At 55.0% G+C, this 23,223-nt stretch overlaps 10 protein-coding genes across 10 annotated transcripts; 3 read left to right on the forward strand and 7 right to left on the reverse strand.

Annotated features, from left to right (window-relative positions):
• Positions 1–22: 22 nt before the first annotated feature.
• Positions 23–3,252, forward strand: B0H18DRAFT_11686 (exocyst complex component sec15 subunit). The gene is made up of 12 exons (XM_048035870.1): positions 23–643; positions 704–998; positions 1,055–1,176; positions 1,228–1,494; positions 1,545–1,646; positions 1,696–1,805; positions 1,859–1,916; positions 1,977–2,060; positions 2,114–2,268; positions 2,322–2,610; positions 2,663–2,803; positions 2,863–3,252. The coding sequence occupies exons 1-12, from the start codon at positions 152–154 to the stop codon at positions 3,082–3,084; spliced, it is 2,337 nt and encodes a 778-aa protein (XP_047901160.1). The 5' UTR covers positions 23–151; the 3' UTR covers positions 3,085–3,252.
• Positions 3,080–4,491, reverse strand: B0H18DRAFT_966755 (ARF/SAR). The gene is given in 7 exon segments (XM_048043363.1): positions 3,080–3,515; positions 3,569–3,795; positions 3,855–3,947; positions 4,002–4,083; positions 4,135–4,145; positions 4,217–4,413; positions 4,424–4,491. The coding sequence occupies 6 exon segments, from the start codon at positions 4,269–4,271 to the stop codon at positions 3,438–3,440; spliced, it is 546 nt and encodes a 181-aa protein (XP_047901161.1). The 5' UTR covers positions 4,272–4,413; positions 4,424–4,491; the 3' UTR covers positions 3,080–3,437.
• On the forward strand, positions 4,470–8,145 carry B0H18DRAFT_966756 (cleavage and polyadenylation specificity factor subunit). Its single transcript, XM_048043364.1, has 9 exons — positions 4,470–4,935; positions 4,987–5,366; positions 5,416–5,694; positions 5,747–6,056; positions 6,110–6,401; positions 6,461–7,042; positions 7,096–7,242; positions 7,308–7,490; positions 7,541–8,145. Exons 1-9 carry the CDS (start codon positions 4,754–4,756, stop codon positions 7,961–7,963), a joined length of 2,778 nt encoding a protein of 925 aa, XP_047901162.1. The 5' UTR covers positions 4,470–4,753; the 3' UTR covers positions 7,964–8,145.
• Positions 8,146–8,401: 256 nt separating this feature from the next.
• On the forward strand, positions 8,402–9,780 carry B0H18DRAFT_966759 (phosphatase). Its single transcript, XM_048043365.1, has 5 exons — positions 8,402–8,668; positions 8,736–8,806; positions 8,874–9,124; positions 9,195–9,386; positions 9,437–9,780. The coding sequence occupies exons 1-5, from the start codon at positions 8,569–8,571 to the stop codon at positions 9,489–9,491; spliced, it is 669 nt and encodes a 222-aa protein (XP_047901163.1). The 5' UTR covers positions 8,402–8,568; the 3' UTR covers positions 9,492–9,780.
• B0H18DRAFT_1081057 (Bicoid-interacting protein 3-domain-containing protein) lies at positions 9,613–10,730 on the reverse strand (the record flags this gene model as incomplete). Its single annotated transcript, XM_048031324.1, has 6 exons — positions 9,613–9,653; positions 9,705–9,813; positions 9,871–10,024; positions 10,081–10,453; positions 10,512–10,633; positions 10,684–10,730. The coding sequence occupies 6 exons, from the start codon at positions 10,728–10,730 to the stop codon at positions 9,613–9,615; spliced, it is 846 nt and encodes a 281-aa protein (XP_047901164.1).
• A 266-nt stretch (positions 10,731–10,996) lies between these two features.
• B0H18DRAFT_966766 (tubulin alpha-1B chain) lies at positions 10,997–12,921 on the reverse strand. Its single transcript, XM_048043366.1, has 9 exons — positions 12,760–12,921; positions 12,665–12,696; positions 12,404–12,611; positions 12,039–12,340; positions 11,537–11,983; positions 11,404–11,486; positions 11,313–11,347; positions 11,188–11,258; positions 10,997–11,131 (listed from the first exon to the last, which is right to left on the reverse strand). Exons 1-9 carry the CDS (start codon positions 12,818–12,820, stop codon positions 11,030–11,032), a joined length of 1,341 nt encoding a protein of 446 aa, XP_047901165.1. The 5' UTR covers positions 12,821–12,921; the 3' UTR covers positions 10,997–11,029.
• Positions 12,922–13,062: 141 nt separating this feature from the next.
• B0H18DRAFT_966769 (tubulin alpha) lies at positions 13,063–15,110 on the reverse strand. Its single transcript, XM_048043367.1, has 7 exons — positions 15,001–15,110; positions 14,871–14,950; positions 14,728–14,759; positions 14,463–14,673; positions 14,099–14,400; positions 13,717–14,044; positions 13,063–13,662 (listed from the first exon to the last, which is right to left on the reverse strand). Exons 2-7 carry the CDS (start codon positions 14,929–14,931, stop codon positions 13,253–13,255), a joined length of 1,344 nt encoding a protein of 447 aa, XP_047901166.1. The 5' UTR covers positions 14,932–14,950; positions 15,001–15,110; the 3' UTR covers positions 13,063–13,252.
• Positions 15,107–19,344, reverse strand: B0H18DRAFT_966774 (uncharacterized protein). The gene is made up of 19 exons (XM_048043368.1): positions 19,210–19,344; positions 19,053–19,152; positions 18,926–18,994; positions 18,574–18,862; positions 18,505–18,520; positions 18,431–18,454; positions 18,339–18,368; positions 18,239–18,278; positions 18,129–18,181; positions 17,856–18,073; positions 17,187–17,797; positions 16,913–17,132; positions 16,836–16,857; positions 16,749–16,789; positions 16,344–16,691; positions 15,917–16,286; positions 15,806–15,867; positions 15,539–15,747; positions 15,107–15,489 (listed from the first exon to the last, which is right to left on the reverse strand). The coding sequence occupies exons 1-19, from the start codon at positions 19,250–19,252 to the stop codon at positions 15,363–15,365; spliced, it is 2,892 nt and encodes a 963-aa protein (XP_047901167.1). The 5' UTR covers positions 19,253–19,344; the 3' UTR covers positions 15,107–15,362.
• Positions 19,345–19,613: 269 nt separating this feature from the next.
• Positions 19,614–20,464, reverse strand: B0H18DRAFT_11847 (uncharacterized protein). Its single transcript, XM_048036001.1, has 4 exons — positions 20,292–20,464; positions 20,193–20,212; positions 19,919–20,072; positions 19,614–19,855 (listed from the first exon to the last, which is right to left on the reverse strand). The coding sequence occupies exons 1-4, from the start codon at positions 20,349–20,351 to the stop codon at positions 19,676–19,678; spliced, it is 414 nt and encodes a 137-aa protein (XP_047901168.1). The 5' UTR covers positions 20,352–20,464; the 3' UTR covers positions 19,614–19,675.
• On the reverse strand, positions 20,196–21,832 carry B0H18DRAFT_966783 (uncharacterized protein). Its single transcript, XM_048043369.1, has 12 exons — positions 21,792–21,832; positions 21,654–21,698; positions 21,579–21,627; positions 21,467–21,519; positions 21,246–21,415; positions 21,188–21,189; positions 21,067–21,128; positions 20,916–21,013; positions 20,729–20,846; positions 20,471–20,614; positions 20,294–20,416; positions 20,196–20,214 (listed from the first exon to the last, which is right to left on the reverse strand). Exons 3-11 carry the CDS (start codon positions 21,599–21,601, stop codon positions 20,397–20,399), a joined length of 690 nt encoding a protein of 229 aa, XP_047901169.1. The 5' UTR covers positions 21,602–21,627; positions 21,654–21,698; positions 21,792–21,832; the 3' UTR covers positions 20,196–20,214; positions 20,294–20,396.
• Positions 21,833–23,223: the final 1,391 nt, after the last annotated feature.

A 23,223-nucleotide genomic window follows, 5' to 3' on the forward strand; every position in this document is an offset into this window, starting at 1 on the left:
GGTACGCGCATTGCTTGGGAGGCTCGTGTCCGACCTGCGTAGCCTGACACCCATCGAACACTCTACCGTGCCTTTCCACCACCCATTGACCCAGCACAGCAGAGTGCACCTTTGGAAACTACAAGCAGACGGAGGCGCTGTGTAGGTCAAGATGCCTCCCCGAAGGCGACCACAATTCACCCAGGAGACCATCGACCAGCAGCTTCAGCAGATCCATCTCCTCGACCAGTCATCTTCCTCCGAGAACTTGGAGCAGCTCGGACCCGTCATCAAGCAGATTCACGCAAACAGGCAGCAGGATGCATACCTCCGTGCCATTGGCCAGCTCATTCAGACGAAGGACGCTGAGATTGAGACCATATGCGGCGACAACTACCAGGAGTTCATTAGCTCTGTGTCTACGCTGTTCTCTGTGAAGTCTTACACAAATAACCTTCGTGACAAGATTCAGACTTTGGATGCTGGTGTGGAACAAGTCGGACGCGGGCTGGTAGAAAAGAAACGTGCCTTGTTGCAGACCAAGAAGACGGCCGGGAACCTGGATGAGGCTGTGGAGACCCTGCAGGCATGTCTCCGCGTTCTCGATGTGGTGAACCGAGTGGGAGAGATGATCAAGGAGGGAAAGTACTGGAGTGCACTACGGGTCTGTCGCTTCTGCTATGTGCGTCGTCGGTTCGTAGCGTTGAATACATCTCGTTCCTAGTCACTCGAGGACATTGAGAGCATGCCACCAACGTCTCTCTCGCAAACTCCTCTCTTCCAGCACTTGTTGTCTTCTCTGCCATCCCTGCGCGGCCAAATCAAAGACGCAGTCTCTGCTTCCATGAAGCAGTGGCTCTTGGACATCCGAAACGTGAGCGCTCAAGTCGGTCAGTTAGCACTCGATGCGATGGAGCATCGTGTACGGAAATGGCGCGCGCGAAGGGAGAAAGAACCGCTCTTGAAGCTCAGCCGAGTGGGTAGCGCTGTGGAAATCGCGACGAACGAGAAGACGGAATGTATGGCTCAGTTGCCTCTTACTCCTTGTCTCGACTCGTACTCAATCCCTGTACAGTCAACGTCCTGGACAACGAGCATCTACAAGTTGACTTCAAGCCCCTCTACGAATGCATACACATATACAGTGCCTTGGACTCTCTTGACGAGATTCGACGATCATATCAAGCAGATAGGAAGGTATGGCGGTCGGACTCCTAACGTGAACGAGTCGATTTACGAGAAACGCAGGCGCAATCGGACCTTATCCTCCCAACTATCCTTCCCTTGGATCAGCTGCCCAAAGTGACTGAAGAAGTGGTCGGCTTCTTCATCATTGAGACGCACGTCCTCAACACAACAGGCAGTTTCCGTTCGCCGCGGGAGGTCGATGATCTGTGGGACGCGCTCTTACGTCGCGTGGGGAATGCTGTGGATACCGCGTTGAAGAGCGTCAGCGATGCGGATGCATATCTGGGCGTGAAAGAGTGTCTGCTCAGCTTTATCATGACCCTGGAGGTAAATGTATTGTACGTTGAGGCGCTTACCTTGCACTCATGAGCACGCAGCAATACTCGTATTCGACAGAGAACCTACATGCCTTCATTCTATACCTCTTCGGGCGCTACGTATCAATCCTCGAGTACAAGTTTGGCCTGCGTTTCGAGAAGGTGATACACTCTGTAATTGGCCTAACCTTCTACTGACAAATTCCGTTAGATTGTCTTGCAAGACGACTGCTTACCCATGTATGTGGAGAATGCGACCGAACGCGACAGCGCATTGGACACTGTATGGCTCACTAAAGAGGAGCGAGAGCAATTGGCCAAGTACATTGGTTTCGAACTCCCGTTTCTTGTCTTACCGATCCTATGCAATTTAGGAGTCAGCTACCGTTGACCTTTCCATGGTCTTCAGGCTTTTACATGTGCTGCCAAGACGTAGGAAATTTCATAAAAGTGGTCAGTCTAAACATGTCACTGATGCGTGTTCCCTCGCAGATTCGGAACTTCGTGCAGAACTTCTACCAATTCCTCGAGGGTGTCTCCCAGCATCATCGGAACATCGACGATCTACTCAGCAGAGTACGTCTTGAATACACATGCACTATTCGTACACTTCTCACAGCACACGACAGACACTTGACAACATCCTCGCCAACTTCATTGCCACCAATATCGCAAAGCGGGCACAGAGCACGTCGAACCTTTCTCAGATCGTACAGATCGTCGCGAACATCGAACATCTCGAGATTGCTTGCGCCGAGCTGGAACGGTCACTGACCCTGATCCGGTGCGCACGCACGGCTTTGCACCCTGCGCGTCAACTGACGGAGCGGCTCGCAGCTCATCCCAACGCGGAGGTGCCATCCACATCACCGCCTCCTCGGCCTTCAACACAGTACTCCAGACTGCGCTCTCTCGCGTCAACTCATCGATCGCGTCGAAGCTCGACGACTTCTTTGGATTGTCCGAATATGACTGGACACCGCCGAGACGCGAGGAAAACCCGAGCATGTACCTTTATGAGCTGATCAACTGGCTCACGACCGTGGTCGACTCGCTCGTCATCAAAGACGCGTACAAGGACAAGGCTTACCGAGGCGCTGCGGACTACATTGCGGAGTGTTTCGTGGTCAGTGTCCTTTCAATAGCTGGTGAAGCCTGAGGCTGAGAGTGCCGCGTAGGATTTCCTGACAGGGCGCAACGTGCCCATGATCAACGAAAACGGTGTGGCGAATCTCGTCACCGACATTGACTTCCTTGAAGACGAGTTCAAGAAGAGCGGGCACGCCCATCTCAACGCTGCGTTCCTCGAGCTGCGCCTGGTACATATGCTCCAGCGCTCGTTCCCGTTCGCGCTGATCACCCACATGATGTGCCGTAGATGACCACGATTGTGCTCGAGGATCAAGTCCAACAATACCTCATCCCAGCCGTCCGGCAAGCTTCCTATTCTGTCGTAAGGCCTCGAAATCTGCAGGCGCTGCTCCAGAAGCTGGCCAAGTATGGCGCGGAGTGCAAAGATACCCCATCTCGGCAGCGCGGTGAGAAGCGCAGGAAGGAGGCGGAGGCAGTCGGTGCACTGGTCCAAGGAGACGGGCGGTAAAGGACGATTCACAGTAACTTATTATTTGTATGACGACAGACGCATCGGTTATGGCAATGGAACTTCTGGATATACCCAACCGCGCTATCGGTCTACGACTAGCTCTAGTCAAGAGGCAAGAGCTAAGGCCTAAGGACCAGAGGCTTTTTCATGTACCGCTCGGGAACATTAGAGAATAAGCGTCAAAATCGTATGTGACAGGAAACAGAGTTATCAGGACTAGAGAACGATAATCACGCTACGCAGCTGAGAAAATGAGCAGGGACGACGTGTAATAGCAGAATCTTCATATCGTAAGGATCGTGCGACGACAACGTTGAAGAGACCCAGAAACGATGAGGAAGAAAACGCATTTACACCCGCCGCTTGATGTTGGCACTCAACCACTCCAGACCCTCGTAAAGACCATCACCGCTGGTCGCACATGCCGCCTGGGAAGGGGGTTGAGGAACCATCACGACCACACTAACCACGAGCGACTTACCTGGATGAACCACGTCCTCTGCCTGAGCCCGTGGAGACCAAGCTTGTCGGTAATCTCAGCAGCGCTCATGGCGTTGGGAAGATCCTGCTTGTTGGCGAAGACAAGTAGCAGTGCATCACGGAGCTCATCCTCGTTGAGCATCCGTTGCAGCTCCTCGCGCGCCTCCGAGATACGCTCCCGGTCGTTGGAGTCAACGACGAAGATGATGCCCTGGGTGTTTTGGAAGTCTGCCGAGAGGTCTATCAGACAACAGCCACATCCAGGTATGACACGTAGAGACACGTACAATGCCTCCAGAGGGGACGAATCTTGTCCTGTCCTCCGACATCCCACACAGTGAAGGAGATGTTCTTGTATTCCACGGTCTCGACGTTGAAGCCTGCAGTTAGTTACGCGTCAGATCGCGACGGCTATGTGCAACGGTTCTACTAACCGATCGTAGGGATGGTCGTGACGATTTCTCCCAACTTCAGCTTGTACAGGATGGTCGTCTTACCGGCAGCGTCCAGTCCGACCTGATGGCTAGTGTTAATTTTGCGCCCAGAAGCTCACGAACCCTTGCACACCATCAATATCCCTGCGCAGAAACAGTAGCGGGTTAGCATTTGTCACGACTGGGATGTGTCACGATCGATTCGGACTACTTACGCATCTCTTTCTTGCCGAAAAGGCCAGAGAGGAGGCGAGAGACCGAGAGACCCATGGCTGGTAATGTAGAATAAAGGGGAAAGGATATATGGACGTGAACGGAGGGGTTGAGGACTGGCGCGTTGGAGGGAGGAGGTGCGTGAAGTCGCTAAAGCGTTTTAAGCTCCGATCGTAGCTGTGTTACTGGTCGCTTGACCAGGCTTGACCCTTATTTATACCCCGCCACGTAGGAGGCGGTACAACCGCACTCACTGCGGCGCCCTCCAAGGCCACGCTCCCCCCTACGTGTAGCAGACGTGTTTCCCGTCTTGTCTCCCGCCAGAGTCACTCTGCCACCCTTGCCGCAGTGGCGGGTCGGTGCGCTGTCGCGGGATACGTGATACCAAACGTGGCACCACAGGCGCCCAGTCAGCGCGCTCGGCAAGTGCACTTGAGCGCTCACTTCAGGAAGAGCCTGCATTTGGCCTTCACAGTCAAGTGCAAGTCCAGCGGCCTATCGGAACCCATGCGCTGGTCTGAACGAGGCTCTGAATATCTATGATCACATTTACACCGCTCTCGGGCGCGGCGCGGTCCGCGCGCACAATCCCTCTAGCGTACCTCCTGCAAGTCGATGATGTTCGCATACTATTGGACTGCGGCTCACCAGACTGGTGTCCAGAGGGAGAGCCAGGCGAACAAGGTCGCCATTGGGACAAGTACTGTGACACACTGAAGGAGTGAGCATGCTTCATACTGAGACCCTGCACTTCTTAACGTGAACTTGGAAGGTATGCGCCCTCGGTGGACCTGGTCCTTCTGTCCCACGGCGACCTCCAGCACTCGGGGCTCTATCCGTATGCCTTCGCGCAATGGGGTCTTACAGCACCCGCGTATACGACACTGCCTGTGCAAGCCATGGCACGCATAGCAGCCACGGAAGACGTAGAAGGCATCCGGGACGAGCAACAGATCGGCGACTCTGACGAACGACAGAAGAGCTCTTCGCCTGAGGCTGGCGGTTCAGCTCATCCCGAAGACAATGCTGAGAAGTCTACCACTCCTCCACCGAAGGCCCCGAAGGGCAGATACATCGCGACCCTACATGAAGTACATGAAGCGTTTGACTCGGTGAACGTGCTGCGATACTCGCAGCCGTGTCATTTGCAAGGTATGTCCGATCTGTCTTACATGCGGTCAAATGTTAAAGCTCGCATCAGGGAAGTGCCAGGGTCTCACTATCATCCCGTTCAACGCGGGACACACGCTCGGCGGCACAATATGGAAAATACGTTCTCCGACTGCAGGCACGATACTCTACGCAGTGGACATGAATCATATGCGCGAGCGTCACCTTGATGGCACTGTTCTGGTGCGACAAGCATCCGCGGGTGGCGGTGTCTTCGAAAGTCTTGCCCGACCGGACTTGCTCATCACCGACGCCGAACGGGCAGTAGTGACTACAGCACGCCGGAAAGACCGCGACGCTGCACTCCTAGGTCAGCGTCACTTCCTTGCCATTTTTTATGTAGCTGACGGACGATATCGTAGACTGTATCGACTCTACCCTGACTTCCCGCAACTCCGTGCTCATGCCATGTGACTCAAGTACGCGAGTGCTCGAGCTCCTGGTGCTCCTCGACCAACATTGGAACTACTCCCGCTTGAAGTTCCCCATATGTTTGCTTTCGCGGACGGGGCGCGAGATGCTCACGTTCGTGCGCAGTATGATGGAGTGGCTTGGAGGGACCATCAGCAAGGAGGACGTGGGCGAGACTGGGACAGGAGGGAACAAGAACAAGCGGAGACGAGACGACGATGACAATGATGATGCCTTGGGAGCCTTCGCTCTCAGATTCCCGTTCGTGGCCTCTGCATCGCTAGAAACTCGCACTGACTGATGCGCTCCTGCAGGCACCTCGAGTTCTTCCCCACCCCCCAATCGCTCATGCAGACTTACAGCTCCAAAGACCCCAAGCTCATCCTCGCGGTCCCCGCCTCGCTCTCTCACGGGCCCTCGCGCGCGGTCTTCTCAGAGTTCGCCGAGACACCGGACAACGTCGTGCTGTTGACTGGTCGGAGTGAGGAGGGCACCCTTGGACGCGTCCTGTTCGACAAGTGGGACGACTCTCAGAGGGATGACGCGAAATGGGATCGTGGCAAGATCGGGAACAACGTCATGATGGACGGTGTCCTGCACCTCGAGGTGAAGAACTGCGCTTGGCTTTGCCTGACCCTCGCTGACTAGGCTCGGCGTGCACGTAGATGCACGCAAAGGTCCCGCTGCAGGGTGCGGAGCTCGAAGAGTACCTCGCGAAAGAACGTGCCGTTCAAGAGAAGGAAGCTGCTCAGAAGGCCGCTCAGGCTCGCGCACAACGGATCCTCGAAGCTGACGAAGGCGAGGACGACACCGACGAAGACAGTGAAGCCGAATCGGACGACGAAGAGAACGAGGTCGAAGAAGCTCTCGACGACGAGCTCATGGACACCGACGACGGGGCGCCCCCGCAGGCCCCTCCGAACGGGCGCATGAAGCGCAAATCGCAGAAAGGCGGCACCGGCGAAGGGAAGGACTGGATTGACGATGTCGGCGACGAGCTTGCGCAGAAGCTGTCCTTCGATATCTACCTCAAAGGGAACGTGTCGAAGGCCACGTCGTTCTTCAAGAGTGAAGGCCAGACGCAGCGGTTCCGTATGTTCCCGTATGTGGAGAAGAAGCGGCGGGTGGACGAGTATGGCGAGACGGTCGATGTGGGGATGTGGCTGCGGAAAGGCAAGGTGCTCGAGGAGGATGCGGAGAGCGAGGAGGTCAAGGAGATGCGGAGAAGGGCTGAGGAAGAGGCGAAGGTACGCTGAAGTCCGGATCTCGTCTCTCAACCCTCTACTGACACTCGTTGCAGAAAGCTCCGACTGAACCACCATCAAAATTCGTGAGGACGGAAGTGGACGTCCAGCTCGCTTGCCGACTGTTTTTTGTCGATATGGAGGGCCTCAACGACGGCCGTGCAGTCAAGACGATTGTGCCACAAGTCAACCCTCGCAAAATGGTATGTGCACCACGGGCGTCACTCGATAGTCATGCAAGCTCATTGATGCGAATGTGCTCCCTCAGATTATCGTTCATGCGCCGGCTCAGGCAACGGATGCTCTGATCGAGAGCTGTTCAAACATCCGAGCTATGACTCGCGACATCTACGCTCCGACGCAAGGGGAGAACGTGCAGATCGGGCAGCACACCAACAGCTTCTCAATATCCTTGAGCGACGAGTTGCTCGCGTCACTGAAGATTTCTCAGGTATGTCCCATGCTTGTATACTGAATCGGCAGCTCATGTTTCGGTGTTAGTTCGAGGACAACGAGATAGGCTATGTCGCCGGGCGCATATCCAGCCTTGCGGGGTCCACCATCCCCGTCCTAGAGCCAATGGCCTCACGGCTCCCCGAAAAAGTCATCCGCAAAGTGCAGCGGCCGCGCACGCTCGGTTCACGGCCGACGCGAACACTACCGCAGTCGACGATGATCGGCGAGCTGAAGCTTACCGCGCTCAAGGCGCGCCTGGCGAAGGTCGGCGTGCACTCGGAGCTCATCGGCGAGGGCGTGTTGATTTGCGGCCCTGGCAAAAAGGGCGCCAGCGCCGAGTCGATAGAGCATACGGTCGCGGTGAAGAAGACGACGCGGGGTAGGGTCGAGGTGGAGGGCACCGTCTCGGACGTGTATTATGTTGTCCGCAGGGAGATCTACAATCTGCACGCACTCGTTGCAGCTTGAATCATTCATTCTGTTGTGTTTGCAGTGTGCGTGCATTTCGTCAGTGAGGATTTCGGTGTGTCGCGCTAGGCTTCACAGCGGATCCTTTCTTGACCCGGCGTTGTGGATGTTGCGCTCATACTATTTTGACATTACATGCTACTGTTGTGTATTAAATGCATTGCAGATTCGATGGATGTTGCGATTCTCTGTGGGGTCTCATCAAGCATTGACGCCTGATGCTATATTACTGGTAGTGTGGCCAGCCCGGGTGGCTGAGGCAAGATAACGATCTGACGAGATGGTTGTTTGGACTGAACTTCCGGACCAAATAACGGCAGTTCCTCGGCCGGAATGCCGTCCATGTTTCACCGGGCCGGATCCGCGCTAATGTGCAGACGGCCCAAAAGGCCCTCGAACCGACCCGGGCAGCATTCCGAGTCACCGTACATAGTACATAACTGCATTCTGTGCGAGTTCTCTGACAAGCCATCGCCCTCCATCCGTGCTCAGCAGAACAGCCAAGATGCCCTCGACCACGCTGCACTTCGACGCAATGCCAGTGTTCCTGCCGTGATATTTCGGGCGGGCGAGTCGTTAACGAGTGATCTTGCAGTCTCTTCGACATGGACGGCACCCTGGTGGACTCGACCGACGGCGTCGTCGGCGCGTGGGAGCTCTTCAAGGAGAAATACCCGCACCTGGACGTCACCCAGGTCCTCAGCTGTACGTGACGCCGACGCAATGTCCTCGTCCCTCCCATATTAACTGATGTGCTCGTCAAACGCGGCAGCGGCTCATGGAGTGCGGACGGTCGAGAACCTCCGTCGCTTCTGCGGCGTTGAGGATCCCGAAGAGCAAGAGGCAAGTGCGCTCGCGTAGTGGCTCGCCTCTGGCTGATTCACCGCTGTGCACCCCGTCCGTTATTCAGCGTGAAGCGAAACGTTTCGAGGACGCCATCGTCACCAGCTCGACGAAGAACGGCCGCAAGGGCATCGTCGCGCTGCCCGGCGTGCCCGAGATCATGGCCGAGCTCGGGCCCGTCAGCAAAGGGCCCAACCCGCGCTGGGCGATCTGCACGTCCGCCACCCGAGCGTACGCGACTGCTGCGCTCCAGAAGGCGGGTGTCCCTCACCCAGAGATGTTCGTCGCCTCTGAGGACGTGCAGAAGGGGAAGCCCGAGTACGTGTTGCAGGACCTGTGGGGATTCTTCGGATGTGTCGCGCTGATGCTGGTATGGCGGTGCGTGTAGACCGGACCCGTACTTGCTCGGAGCGAAGAAATGCGGTGTGGACCCGAAGAACTGCCTGGTCGTAGAGGATGCCCCGGCGGGTGTCAAGAGTGGACGGGCGGCAGGGTCCAAGACGCTCGCACTGCTCACTTCGCATACGAGGGCGCAGGTTGAGGAGGCGCAACCGGATTTCGTAGTCAAGGACTTGTCGAGGTAAGTTTAGGCGCATATATGGGGCAAGCTTGATGCTGAAGCGTTCTCAGCGTGACGGTGAAGAGGACAGACAAGGGCGTCGAGGTTACGATCAACACGGATTGAAGCGAACAAGTAATAATGTGCGGGATAGAGGGGTAGAAATGAATAGTAATAGAGTAACACTAGATTCAAGCCGCTGTAGAGTGGTCGAGGGCATGCCATTTGTATCCGGCAGCAAGAGTTCTCACCTCAACTTGGTGTAAACGTCGATTGGTCGCTTGAACCCTGTATGCACGCATCAACTAGTTTGCAGTTATGCTGAGAAGAAACACGTACCGCCTTCGCCAATTTGCCCCAGATGCTCAGGAGGCCCAAAGCCGATCTCCTGGAGTATCTTCTCGAAGTCGTTCGGACGCAACTTCAGGTGCTCCAAGCTCTTGAGTTTCTGGATTCACAAGCGCGGTCAGAGTGCGACGGTGCGTTCTGAGAGGTTGGCACACACCGGGTTCATGCGCCTGGCCTTGTGATACGACTCCCATTCCTGCGGTTCGAGCACGAAGGTGCCTCCCAGTCTTAGAACAGAGTGGATGCGCCGGAAGAAGCGCATGAGCCCCTCATCCTCGCCGTTGAGATGGATCCACTTGGATATCGAGAATCTGAAGCAGTCGACCGTCAATCTTGCTCGCGGTGTGCATCGCTAGGACAGACTCACGCGAGTGCGACGTCATATCCATCCTTGTCCTCCAGGATCTCCATGTTCACCCAGTCCACTGCACGGAAGGTAACGTTGTGCGGGAACTCATCGCGTCCAGGACCATCAGGGGCGTCGACTGGGGGGATGGGCAGGGGACCGAACATGTGCTCGAACGACGCGGGGAAATAGTCTGCCTGTAGGGTGTCCCCACCGCCCCCATTGGCGTCGACCTTCCTCCGTTTTCGGGCAGGCGGCATCTCATCTTCCATGGTACCCTTCGAGGTGGATGGCTCCTGCAAACTCCAGACATAGCGTCTCCGCTTCCACGCCAGCCGGACGAGCTTGTCGTCAATGTCCACGCCGACGACCTTCCTCGCGCCCTTCGACTGTGCTTGCGCGGCCCACCTGCCTGTCAGCGTCCGCTCCAGCAGTCGTGCTCGAGCACTCACCGATTTCGCACGTCACCCAGCCTTCGTTGCATCCCACGTCCAACACACGGGCACCGGCGAAGATGGAGGAAGGGAGAACGGCTACTCGGGGGTCGTTCGCGAAGGGTCGCTTGGTGTAGTACCTTTAGGGCTGCTTGAGCAGCCGCACGATGCTGGTAGTCACTGCACTTACCCGTGGTAGTTCCCGTGGATCGGTGTCGACGAGTTGGGCGCGGTCATCGTCGTGTGTGGTGTGGCCATGGCGTCCGTTCATGCCATGGTAGAACCCTAACCTGATCATATGGTGCTCAACTTGTGCTCGCCGTCGTGGATGAGGGGATCACGCGGGGCAGGCTCGGTGAGTTCAATTAGAATAGCCACTGCATTGACACCAGCGTATACGTAGTAGGCGGAGGAGGTATATACTACATTTCGTCACAGCAGAGACAACATAACGGGCAACCGGTGAAACCACTTGCGAGCCACTTGAAAATCATCACAAAATCCGACCATCGAGACGAGTAGCGGGGTATAGGTCGCTAGTACTCCTCGCCGGCATCGTCCTCGGGTGTGTCGGCGCCGACCTCCTCGTAGTCCTTCTCCAGAGCGGCAAGGTCCTCGCGTGCCTCGGAGAACTCGCCCTGAATGCAGAAGTTTGAGACATCGTCGTCACGACACAACGATAGTAAGAACTGACCTCTTCCATACCCTCGCCGACGTACCAGTGCACAAAGGCACGCTTGGAGTACAAGAGGTCGAACTTGTGGTCTGCAAGCATCATCGTCAGTCACAGAAGCGATGAAAGCAGCACCTCGTACTCACCCAGCCTACTCCAGGCGGCTCCGATGGCAGTGGTACTATTGTCGAGACAATGTCACTGAGGATGTCGTGCAACAGAACTCTGGCAACTCACTTTGAGAGCATGCACAGACTACGTGTCGTGCGCGCCAAGTCACCCCCGGGGATAGTCGCGGCGGGCTGGCTGCAAACACCGAGCTACACAAGATGTCAACACTGCGGTCTGTCTGTCATCACATATGCCCCACCTTGAATGCGGTCTTGCACCAGTCCACGAATTGGATCGTCTTCTTGGTCTTCACCGTCCCCACCGCCGCCTGCGTGTCCTTCGGAACGACGTCGCCCCTGTACAGCAGCGCACACGCCATGTACTTGCCGTCCTTCGGCTCGCACTTGACCATCTGGTTGCCCGGCTCGAATGCGGAGAACGTCATCTCCGCGACGGAGTTCTGCTCGTGGTGCGCCTTCTCCGCGGACAGGAGCGGCGCGAAACTCGCGACGGGGAAGTGAATGCGCGGGAACGGCACCAGGTTCGTCTGGAACTCGTTGAGGTCGACGTTCAGCGAGCCGCTGAAGCGCAGCGACGCCGTGATGGACGAGACGACTTGCGCGATGAGCCTGTTGAGGTTGGTGTAGCTCGGCATCGAGACACCGAGCTTCTGCTTGCAGATGTCGTAGATGGCCTCGTTGTCCACCTGTCCGTGACGTGTTATATTTTTCGGCCTAGTTCGGATTACATAAGGCACCCACCATGAACGAGCAGTCGGCGAACTCGAGGGTCGCATGAGTCGTCAGCACGGCGTTGTACGGCTCGACGACTGCGCTCGAGAGCTGCGGCGCGGGATACACACAGAACTCCAGCTTTGACTTCTTGCCATAGTCGTGGAAGAGCCTCTCGAGCAGGAGGGCACCGAAGCCAGAGCCCGTGCCTCCGCCAAACGAATGGAAGACGAAAAAGCCTTGCAGACCTGAGCAGTTATCCGCGAGGCGGCGCACCCTGTCCAATACAGGATCTATGAACTCCTTGCCGATAGTGTAGTGTCCTCGAGCATCTTTTCAGAAAAAAAGTCGCGTCAGACCATAAGGACGAAAAGAGAGAATCTACAGCGACCCACAGTTGTTGGCAGCGTCCTCCTTCCCTGTGATCATCGACTCCGGGTGGAACAGCGCCCTGTACGGGCCTGTCTTGACCGTGTCAACGACGCTAGGCTCGAGATCGACGTAGAGGGATCTAGGGACGTATTTTCCTGAGCCTGTCTCGGCAAAGAAGGTCGACGGGTCGCTATCGGGTTTGTGAACACCGTCGACGAGTCGGCCATCCGGCTGTAGTCCTCAAGCATGAGCAGCAGCCAAACAAACCCGCGTCGTATACTCACGCTGATGCCGTGTTCGAGGGTGTACAGCTCCCCTAACGATTATAAGGTCGCCAGTCGGCTAGCTGATAAAAAGAGGCAACGCGAAACCAACGCACAACATGCGTTCCCTATCTGGACGCCTGCCTGCCCGACCTGGATGGATATGACTTCACGCATCGCGATTTTGGCAGAGTATGTGGACGTAGAAGGTTGAGGGGCGACAAGAGCCCGAGCCGGCGGTATGCCAGCATTTGAGGCGCGCGGAGCTTGCAATTGGCGGGCGCAAGTTGAATCATCGTGGGCATTGCCGCGCGCCTATGACTCGGATGACAGACTCCTCCAGCAGCCGCCTTCGGTTCCGCCTCGAGGATATGACAAAAGATGACAAACCCTCGCCAGCAGCCTTTCGCAACCTGCACTTTGCCGTGTTACAGAATCCAATGGCGGCAGCCAAGTGCAAATAGTATTTTTACTGTACCGATGGTATACGTGCACATGCCCAGTTCTCGAAGGACAAGCGGGGATATCGTAAATGATCATAGCGACGACACAGAAAAGTGACTCGACAAGGGAACCATGATGAAAGAAACCGGAACATCAGCGATCTTCTCAGTACTCGCCAACCTCCTCGGCATCGGCAGAGTCAATACCGACTTCCTCGTAATCCTTCTCGAGGGCGGCAAGATCCTCGCGAGCCTCGGAGAACTCACCCTCCTCCATACCCTCACCGACGTACCAGTGGACGAAGGCACGCTTGGAGTAGAGCAAGTCGAACTTGTGGTCAAGGCGGCTCCACGCCGACGAGATGGCGGTCGTGTTGGAGAGCATGCAGAGCGAGCGAGTAACCTTGGCGAGATCACCGCCGGGGATGTGTGACGGAGGCTCGTTGCAAACGCCGAGCTTGAAGCCAGTAGGGCACCAGTCGACGAATTGGATCGTGCGCTTCGTCTTGATGATCGCGATGGCAGCGTTCACATCCTTCGGGACGACATCGCCACGGTAAAGCACAGCACACGCCACTACAATGCCGTCAATGTCTGAGGACGAAAGCAACAAAGTAATGGGAAACTCACTGTACTTGCCCTCCCTCGGGTCACACTTGACCATCTGGTTACCGGTCTCGAAGCAAGAGAAGGTCATGTCCGCAACAGAGTTCTGCTCATGGTGAGCCTTCTCGGCGGAGATAATGGGCGCGAAGGTGGCGAGGGGGAAGTGGATACGAGGGAAGGGGACAAGGTTGGTCTGGAACTCGTTCAGGTCGACATTGAGAGAACCATCGAAACGAAGGGAGGCGGTGATGGACGAGACGACCTGAGCGATCAGCCTGTTGAGGTTGGTGAAGCTCGGGGACGCGATGTTGAGCCTCTTCTTGCAGATGTCGTAGATAGCCTCGTTGTCAACCTATTACCATATAAGGTTAGTACATACAACATGTAAAAATCCGCGCGAACGTACCATGAACGAGCAGTCCGAGTGCTCGAGGGTGGTGTGGGTCGTCAAAACAGAGTTGTACGGCTCAACGACCGAGTTCGCCAGGGTCGGGGCGGGGTACACGCTGAACTCGAGCTTCGACTTCTTGCCGTAGTCAGTCGAGAGGCGCTCCAAGACCAGAGCACCGAAACCAGAACCAGTTCCACCACCGAAGGAGTGGAACACGAAGAAGCCCTGGAGACCATGGCAGTTATCCGCAAGGCGGCGGATTTTGTCCATCACAGTGTCGATCTGTTCCTTGCCAATTGTGTAGTGACCACGGGCATCTTGAAAGGTACGACGCGTCAAACGTGTATCACGCGTACGGAGAACGTGTTGAACTACTTACAGTTGCTCGCCGCATCCTCCTTACCCGTTACAAGAGTCTCCGGGTGGAAGAGGCTCCTGTAAGTACCGCTCCGAACCTCATCGATGACGTTCGGCTCCAGGTCCACGTAGAGCGAACGCGGCACATGCTTTCCCGAAGAAGTCTCCGAGAAGAACGTGCTGAACCCGTCATCATGTTGCGAAGGCGACCCTTCAAGGATGCGACCATCGGGCTGGCGAGAGGTCATCAACGTCTGTTATCGACACGTCAACATGACGCGACTTACGCTCAAACCGTGCTCGACGGTGTAAAGCTCCCCTGCAACGCATCACCCACGTTAGCCCACCCATAACAGACATGTATAACCCCAAAAGACACCAGACAACGCGTCTCTTGGATGTAGGTATGGCATATGCAGTCGCGACTTACAGCAGGCGTTACCGATCTGGACACCAGCCTGACCGACGTGGACGGAGATAACTTCACGCATCTTATGAGAAAATTGAGGTCTACAAAAGACGTTAGTCTCAGCAGCAAGAACGCGTCGCAACCAGCTTACTCGGAGCGATGAGTGTGAAGGACGAGATCGACAAAGACAACGCACGACACGCGAGGTCGGCGGTTAAGACAGGCAAGAGGGGTGACTAATCCCTTCCCACGGCAATGCGTGTACCAGGTCCGTGCGCTTGCTCAATGCTCCGAAACATCCAAATCCCAATTGTTCGCCCTCCCCGGCCTAACATTGGAGCTGCCTGTAGATGCTGCCTCCGGTAGGATAGTCGTTTTGTTACAGCAAATATCAAGGATCCCCAACGAAGGGCTTGCGTCGTCCGTTTATGTAAGTAGTACTGAAGTGTCCATTATGCATGCAATCAGTTCTCCCGGCCGAAGAAAAACATGGGGGTCACTCTGATGGCCCTATCAACCATGAGACTGCGAGGACTTGAACTGGAGTGTCTTCCCTGCACCACTGAGAGCTGACGCTGCATGCTCCTTACCGTGAGCCGCCTTCGTCGCTGCCTTCTCGGTGCTCTTCCGCATGAAATATCTAAGGAGCAATGAGTGGGTTGCGAAGATGCGGGTTCCGCTCTACTCACGTAACAAGTGATTGCCATATGCGCAGACCATGCATTGGCGAGCTCGGTTGGTAGACCTGCTGCTCAGATTGCGGCGGTGGACCACGGGGATGGTCTTGCTTCTCAAAGGCCCCTCGGACAACATCAGAGGCCTTGAGTTTCGGTACCATCTTATGCGTAGCTGGCGCGGTGTGATAGACATTCTTCTTGAGGAGAGCAACTGCTTCAGCCTAGCGGGTGTGCCATGTCAATTCAAATGAGCAGGGTCAGCTTGGGAATTCTCCGCACCGTATCCCGTCGTCCTGCGATAGCACTCGGGGCAGGAGTCTCATGTTGCAGGTCCAAGGGACCTGAACCGAAGTGTGAGCCATATGGCGGCGTCACTAAAGGTACACCTACCCCAGCGGCGATCCGGCACGATGGTACCGGAAGCTCCAGAAGCAAGCGAGAAATGGCTTTGACTTCGATGGTCGACGGTGGGTCGCGACATGCTGTCGTGGATGACCCCTTGCTCGTGTGCATGCTGAAGCAATCGCGCCGCCTTCTCCTCGTACTTTCGCCTCTGCTTAATCACCTTCTGCGCCTTGTGTTTGTACCTCTTGTCCCACATCTCCTGGCCTGTGAGCCACCTCTTTACAGGAGGCTCCTTGATGATGCCGACCGACTGAGGCTTCACCTGCAGCGCCGGGATATCCTCCTTCGGCTCCATGGGCCTCACTTTGCCGAATATGTCAACCCGTTCTCTGAGAGTGATGACTTGTGGAATGTCCTATTTGATTGCCACGGTGAGTGTAAGACTTAAAAAAGCGCAGTTATAGTAACGCACCTTCCCCGATCCATTATGCCTTTCTGATTCACTCTCTGTGCCAGCGGGCAACTGCTCCGCTGCGCCTTCCTTGACTTCTTCCTTCGCCCTCTGCTCGTTCCTTCTGAAGTCTTCCTGACCGGAAGGCACCTCGCCAACGGGGCCCTTCTCCCTGAGAGCCTTCTCGCCGTTGTTGAGAGCGTGCCCGACACGCGGGCGTTCTGCTGGATCTTCCATATCATCCTCGGGCTCGTCAAGCTCCTCTGGCGGAATGTGGAACTCGGGAAATGGGTTCCGCTCCAAGTGCTCCGACGACTGCATCGTGACGTGCCTGACGAACTGAGCGATAGAGCTGTACGCATACTTCGCCTGTGAAAAAGTTGTGAGCGTGAGGTCGCATCTTCCTCCGACGATGCTGAGACGTACGCAACGTATGAAGGTGAAGACGGTCAAAACGTGACACATGTCTGCAAAGCATCAGCATCCGTACTCGAAACATACTCAATTTCATACCATCGTAGACTTGTAGGTGAACCTGGACATCCGCCATCAGCTCCAAACATTATTCAACAAAAAGTCGATTGGCGTACCTTCGTCGGCGTCTTGAACCGCTCTGCATTCTCCTTCTGACGTCGACCTTCCTGCAGAACTCCGCCTCTTGCGGGGTACTCCTCCGGATGCGCAGCCTTGTGGGCCATGTAGATAATCTCGTCCCGCAATACCTCGCCATCCCCGCAGATGACGTACAATGGGCACAGGTTGCCGAGCGAGCCTTGCAAAACGGGTGACACCAACGGATGCGTGAGCTGTCTGTGAACACTGCGTCAAGCAAAGCCTCTACCCAAACGCGCGAAACGTGCATACTCATTTGTGGCATAGAGCTGTATTTGGGAACGGAGCTCGAGTGGCATCGCGTGCGGGTCATCCATGAGAACCTTCGGTGGTTTGGGCTCCCAGAATTCCGGATCATATTCTTGACCAGATTCGTCTTGACCCTGCTTTTTCCGACGGTCCTGAGAAGTCGCCTCCGGGTCCGTTTCCTCGTTGCCTCTCGGGGTCTGTTCCTTGGAAGCCGAATGAGTGTTTCCATCCGCACTAGGCTCAGAGACACCATTCACATGGGCCCCATTGGCCAACTGAGACTCCCGGCTGCCACCGTTAGCTCTGACTGGTGAGTCAGGCTCCGGCGGCGTCTCCTGAGACTGCCTTAACATCGCCTCTTGGCTTCCGACATGCTCATCTTTGAGGTCCTTACTCTGCACGTCTCTGCCTTCCTCCGCGCTTTGCTCCGCAAGCTCATCAGCTTGAGAGGCCATGCGACTCCTGCTGGGCTGCAGTGTATCCGCGTGGCCAGGTCGCGGGGGAGGGTTAGTCTGCGTCGGGATGACGCGAGCACGCCCGTTCTCATCTGGTAATGAGTGTATAGGCCAAGTTGGAGACGGCTTGTGGATGAATCCATACGGCGGGATGATATCCTGCGCCCCGTTGTCAGCCAGACGCGCCCGCCTAGACTGTGAATATTGAAATGCTCACTGTCGGAGTGTTCTGCATGACGCTAGGAAAACTATGCGTCATGTCAACCCAAGGGCTGATGAGTACTGCACCCGCCGGTTGTGGTATACCCATGTCCCGAAGCACAGTAAGAGCGGTCAAGCATAATCCGCCGCCCGCGGAATCTCCCGCGAAAACAATCTTGGATGGGGGCACCGGTTTGTGTAAGGCACCAGGCGGAGGGTCTGTGAGATAGAAGTCTGCGTACACACTCAGCACATGGCATTCAGGTTTGTGACAGATATCGATACGCACAGGCTGCGAGAACATCCTGAAGAGCACATGGCCATGGATACTGCGGCGCCTTCCTGCATGGTGTGAAGGTTCGTGAGGAGATGATTCAGTATTTTGCTAGTTAGGCTCGCCTGTAGTTCACTGCAAACGCTCGACCCTTGATTTTACGAGCTGACATGATAGTCAACGAACTGTTCTCGTTAAAAATGAACGGTTTGAAATGGGATTCACCGTAGCGGATGATTTGATAGCGATGCGTGTCTGCATCAAGACTCGAGTCAGCGGCAAGGATGAACATATTACTCAGTCGACGAAAGACGCACTGATGGACCCCCAGAAGTAGGCACCTGTACAAACGGTCAGGAAACATCACGCGCATGTTTGGTATGCGACAAACCTCCATGCACATACAGCTAATCCGTCGGATTGTCAACGGTGAGACATAACTGTCAATTGTACGACTTACCATGACACTCTCAAGATGTTCCATTCGCGGGATATATTTTTCCGTTTCAGATAGCTTCTCGCTCGGAGAAACCTCTTCATTGCTGAGGTACTTGTGTTCGGTAACCCACTCCGAGTCGATACCATCCAATCCTCTGACTTGCCACCAGCGCTCGCCGCCGACTACATACTTCAGATCATCAGGACCAAACCAGTCGACGAGGACGTCAGCGGCCTTGTTGCACGACGGAAATGGGATTTGCACCGGCGCGACGGCAGCCCAGGGAGGCGCGGGTACGTGCGTGTTGGTGCTTGACAATGGCATGGAGGATTCAACATGCGGCATCCCGTGTCGTGACTGGAGACATGCTCACAATGCTTGCAGAGACTCCACACTGTTATGAGTCCCGAGTTCTATGAAGGCCTTCACTATATGGAACCCCCTTCATTACTCGATGAGCACAGGTGACCGCGGGGCTTCATTGCGAGGATATGACGCACTCGTCGAAGAATATATCATCTGTGGCTTCCTCAGTTGCCTCGCCGTCCTTGAATTTGTGGGCCTTCTTTCGACCATGCTTGACGAGAGTCTTGAAGGCAACTGCGATGTACGGTGTAGGTCCAAGGCCCCAACAAGCCTAGCTCTGTTCGGACTTACCCGGCGCGATGTGTACGGCAGCGGAGAATGTGTTTACGCCCATAAGCAGATAGATCCGGGAGGAGGAAGATGTCCAGCGGAAGTCGGAGCCAAGCAAGTGGGAGGAACAACGTGCAGAAGGCGGGCTCCATGACCCTCGACGCTCGCGGTGCCCCAGTCGCGCGTCGAACACGCTCGTACCTGAGCGTGTCATGGCACGTGCACCGCGCCACCCCAAGAGCGCCCGCCGTCGACCACCAGAAGTTGGCCAGTAGCAACAGACAATTCGAAGACCGCCCTCTCCCACTCAACAAGGTCGTGTTCAGGGTCTCCCTACAGGAGACTAACCAATTCGACTGATTTGGCTACAAACCTAGCAATAAATGCCCCAATACACTGCCCTCCGCCCGCCTTCTACTGTTATGGCCGCCGCTCACACACTGCGAGAATAAAGAATCCTATAGTAACATGGAATAGTACACATAATCTATATATACTGCATCAAACGCTGGTTCGTGAGGCTCCCGCCACCACGCCACGATTTTATTGAACATCCGCGGCGAATCACATCTTGCAAATAAAGCTCAGGCTGGACCGTGACAGTTGTTCTGAGCAGTTGATAATGACGGTTCTTTGTACGACGGCCGGTTCCGTCCGTCGGCCGCGGCTATGCATGATATCGTTTCAATCTAAGCCAAGTTTCCAATCGGAAGTAGCGCGGAACTCTCACCATCACTATCAACGAAGTCATCAAGGCAGTATCCGTCAATAGGGGAGAGCATAGTTGAATCGCCATGGTTCGAGTTGGGAAGGGTGACGAAGCTGGGTATGTCTCGTAAAGTGCGAGAAAAGACTTCGCCACCGTCGCTTTCTGCGGCAGCCACCTCTCGCAGATCTAGAGTGAGTCTGGACAGCAGAATCGAAGTGAAACTGCCGGCACGAAAATGTTCAGAAGAGCGACATGTATGATGAAGCCCCGAGAGGTTTCTTACATGGCTGTCCACATTGTCCAGATTTCAAGGAACTGTAGAGGTGCGAACAAGCGTAGGCAAAGAACATGACATCAGTCTCATGGAGCCAAACTCGCACTTGGTTTAACGTACCTCGTTGAGATGACCGGTCCCTATGCCAATCACGTTCACGACACAGAGCAGCCTGGGCATATGTATGAGTGTCCGCTCTTCAGAGGCGATACAAGTTGTTTTTGCTTACGCAAAGCATATTGTCGCTACGTTGTGTATGTCGTCACCGTGGCATCCTCCATATAGAACGTGAGGCTTACTGTCGTGTAGCAGAACACCTTTGAGTGCTCTTTGGATGCCTTCTGCACCATCAACGTCCTTGCGTCTCTGGCTTGTCTTCAAGCCGGTCAGGACCAGAACAAGACCGTCCGATATGAGCGCTGCCACTCTGGCAAAAATCATCCCTTAGAATAGCGTTCAGTTGGCAGTGCTTGAATTCATTTCTGTGTACGCATTGTACGCACAGCTGGCACGATGAAATCAAATGTTACGAAATGCAAGCTTGAGTACGAGATGACAGCGAATCGGTGAATAGACGCACTTCTCATAGCTCCTCTCATTTCCGGCCAAGGACAGGGTGCAAGCTCTGAAACCGTCGACGGTCCCCAATGACGGGATCGACCTGGTGAAGAGGTACTATGGCAGGAATTTATAGCACTGCGTGTCAACATAATGTGATATCCGTAACACTGCGAATTAACGTACAATCAAAATTCCAGGATTGACCAGGCCGATGAGCAGTACGGTAGCGCAAAGCCAGCGATTACGGTTGTAGATCGCAAAGACTCGCAGGGCCGCGAATACTGGTAGTAGCGCAATCAGGACGTGCAGAAGTGATTTCGACGTACACACGTACTAGAAGTGCTGACGAGGATGATGACATCCAAGCCCATTTGGAAGCGTTGCATAATCCCGCAACTTAGTCGATCCGTTGAGCCTACGCAGAGCCTTGAACTAATTATCGAATTCGTACGGACCTCTGCAACGCTCATCAGCAAGAAGTATGACTCATTAGTCCGGCTATATCGCGCTCACTTTCACAGTCTGCCAGGGAGCATCGATCCGAGTGAGCACCTCGAGGACCGTATTGGCCAATGCCGGATATCGGTAGAAGTAGAAGAGGATGGTGCCGAATGATGGTCGAACTCCCCAAATATATCGAACTTCGCGGTCGAGTGTTAATAGGTAGTCGTAGACGTATAGCGCTTGATTCAACAAATGAGTACCTCAGCTGGACGTGCTGTGGATAGCCTCACCTGTCGCTGAGAAGTACATGTAGTTCACGAGGCCCACGAAGATATCTAGCCATCTGCGACGAGACAGACTTGTGAGTGGGCAATAGCAGAGAACGGGTGAAAGACGGCCTACAACAAAGCTCCGTGAAGTGCCATTGTATGGGGGTTGTGCTGAGCGAGGTGTGAAGAATGCAATGATTGGTTTAGTTATACTAGAGGACCCTGCATACTTATATGGTCCCTGCGCGAACCACTTCAGTATATTGTACAGGATAGCCAAGGCGTGGATCAGAAGCAACTATCAGAAGAGATGATGTTCTACAGATGTAGACTGGGTTTTACTCACCTAGCCGTGGTTCTCGCAGAGACATCCCTCGATCTGTATTGGCTGGAAGCTTTTCGAGGGAGACAGCATTATTCAGTCTGTCCTGACCTGTGCTTATCTTTGATTGGGGGAACAAGCCCAGAATAGTGCACTTGAACCTTGTACAACATGGAAGCGTTATCAGTCAGTAGTCAGTCCCAAAGACATCTACCTCTTCCCCACTCCTGTGCACACGGTCGCTTTCGACCCTCCAGTCAACTGGCATGTCGATGGCAAGGGGAAAGGGGGCGACAAGCCATGGGAAGTTGTCTCGGTACAGAAGGTCACCGCGAGTGGCGCCGCCGAATGCACCATGTGTTCAACGTGGTGGCGGCGTAGCTAGATACACCATAGGCAACCAGACTGGCAACGGCATGAATGTTGGATATCCTGGCACTCCAGCGTATGCATCTGTTGAATGTGCTTGACACTGCGGACGTCTCGACTAGGAGCCCGATTGCGTCCAGCGGTCGGCGAACATGTGGTAGGACCAGTGCCACGATGCGAAGAACGCCGCGCCGCAACTACGAGACCACAAAGTCTCGATGGTTGCACATTGCAACAAGGCCTGTCTTCTCCCTTGACGACTTGAAGCTCTGGAGATAGATGAGTTCGTCGTTGGTTTCCATAAGACACGCCAAACAGTACCATGATTATTCACACGGCGTGTCTCCCTAAGATCAAACAACGTTCGCCGGGGCAAAGCCTCTCTGCCTAGCGTCAGGCTTGCATTTTTCAGCCTGTTCATTATGGCAGTCCACGCAAGTCAAGGCCGCCGTGATGATACCTGAATCTTTATTGCCGCGAGGCACTATGCGCAGACACTGCGGTCAAGCCCTAGGAGTCTGTGGGAGTATTCCAAGCCAAAGTTAGCAACAACGAATGATACGTAGAGGACGTACCGCTCAGACGTTGGGAGGGCTTCCGAGTCAGACCGAGAAAGGCCCGTATGTGAGATCCCCTTAACTTGACTGCACGAGAAAGCCGCCCGGTATGAATAACGCTTGTGGTACCTACGTCACACGTTCGAGTTGTAAGTAAGTATGCCGGAATTTGGCCGGAATACTAGTCGAGATCTTATGCAGTGAATGAGAGGCGGCGTCATGGTACCACGGTGACTCGCTGCGCACATGGTCCTGTCGAAATGCAGGTCGCATTAATGTCACCTTGAAACGCATGCACAGAGATACGATGATGACAGGGTGTACATACAGAGCCTGTGATCGCAACCGCCTCGCGTCACTGTCAGCTTGTGGCGCTCGCACTTCGGTCCAAAAAAGGTAATCACCTAGATTGCACGCAACCACTTGGCGTGCCCCTCTGTCAGCAAGACATAACACATAACATTGAGAGAAGACTCTGCTATGAGGAGCGAGTTCTAGTCTAGATATGGCAGGGAAGGGGAATATTTCTA

This window comes from Fomitopsis serialis, assembly GCF_022376445.1.
Source record: "Fomitopsis serialis strain Sig1Antser10 chromosome Unknown B0H18scaffold_1, whole genome shotgun sequence".
Taxonomy (NCBI): Eukaryota; Fungi; Basidiomycota; class Agaricomycetes; order Polyporales; family Fomitopsidaceae; genus Fomitopsis; species Fomitopsis serialis.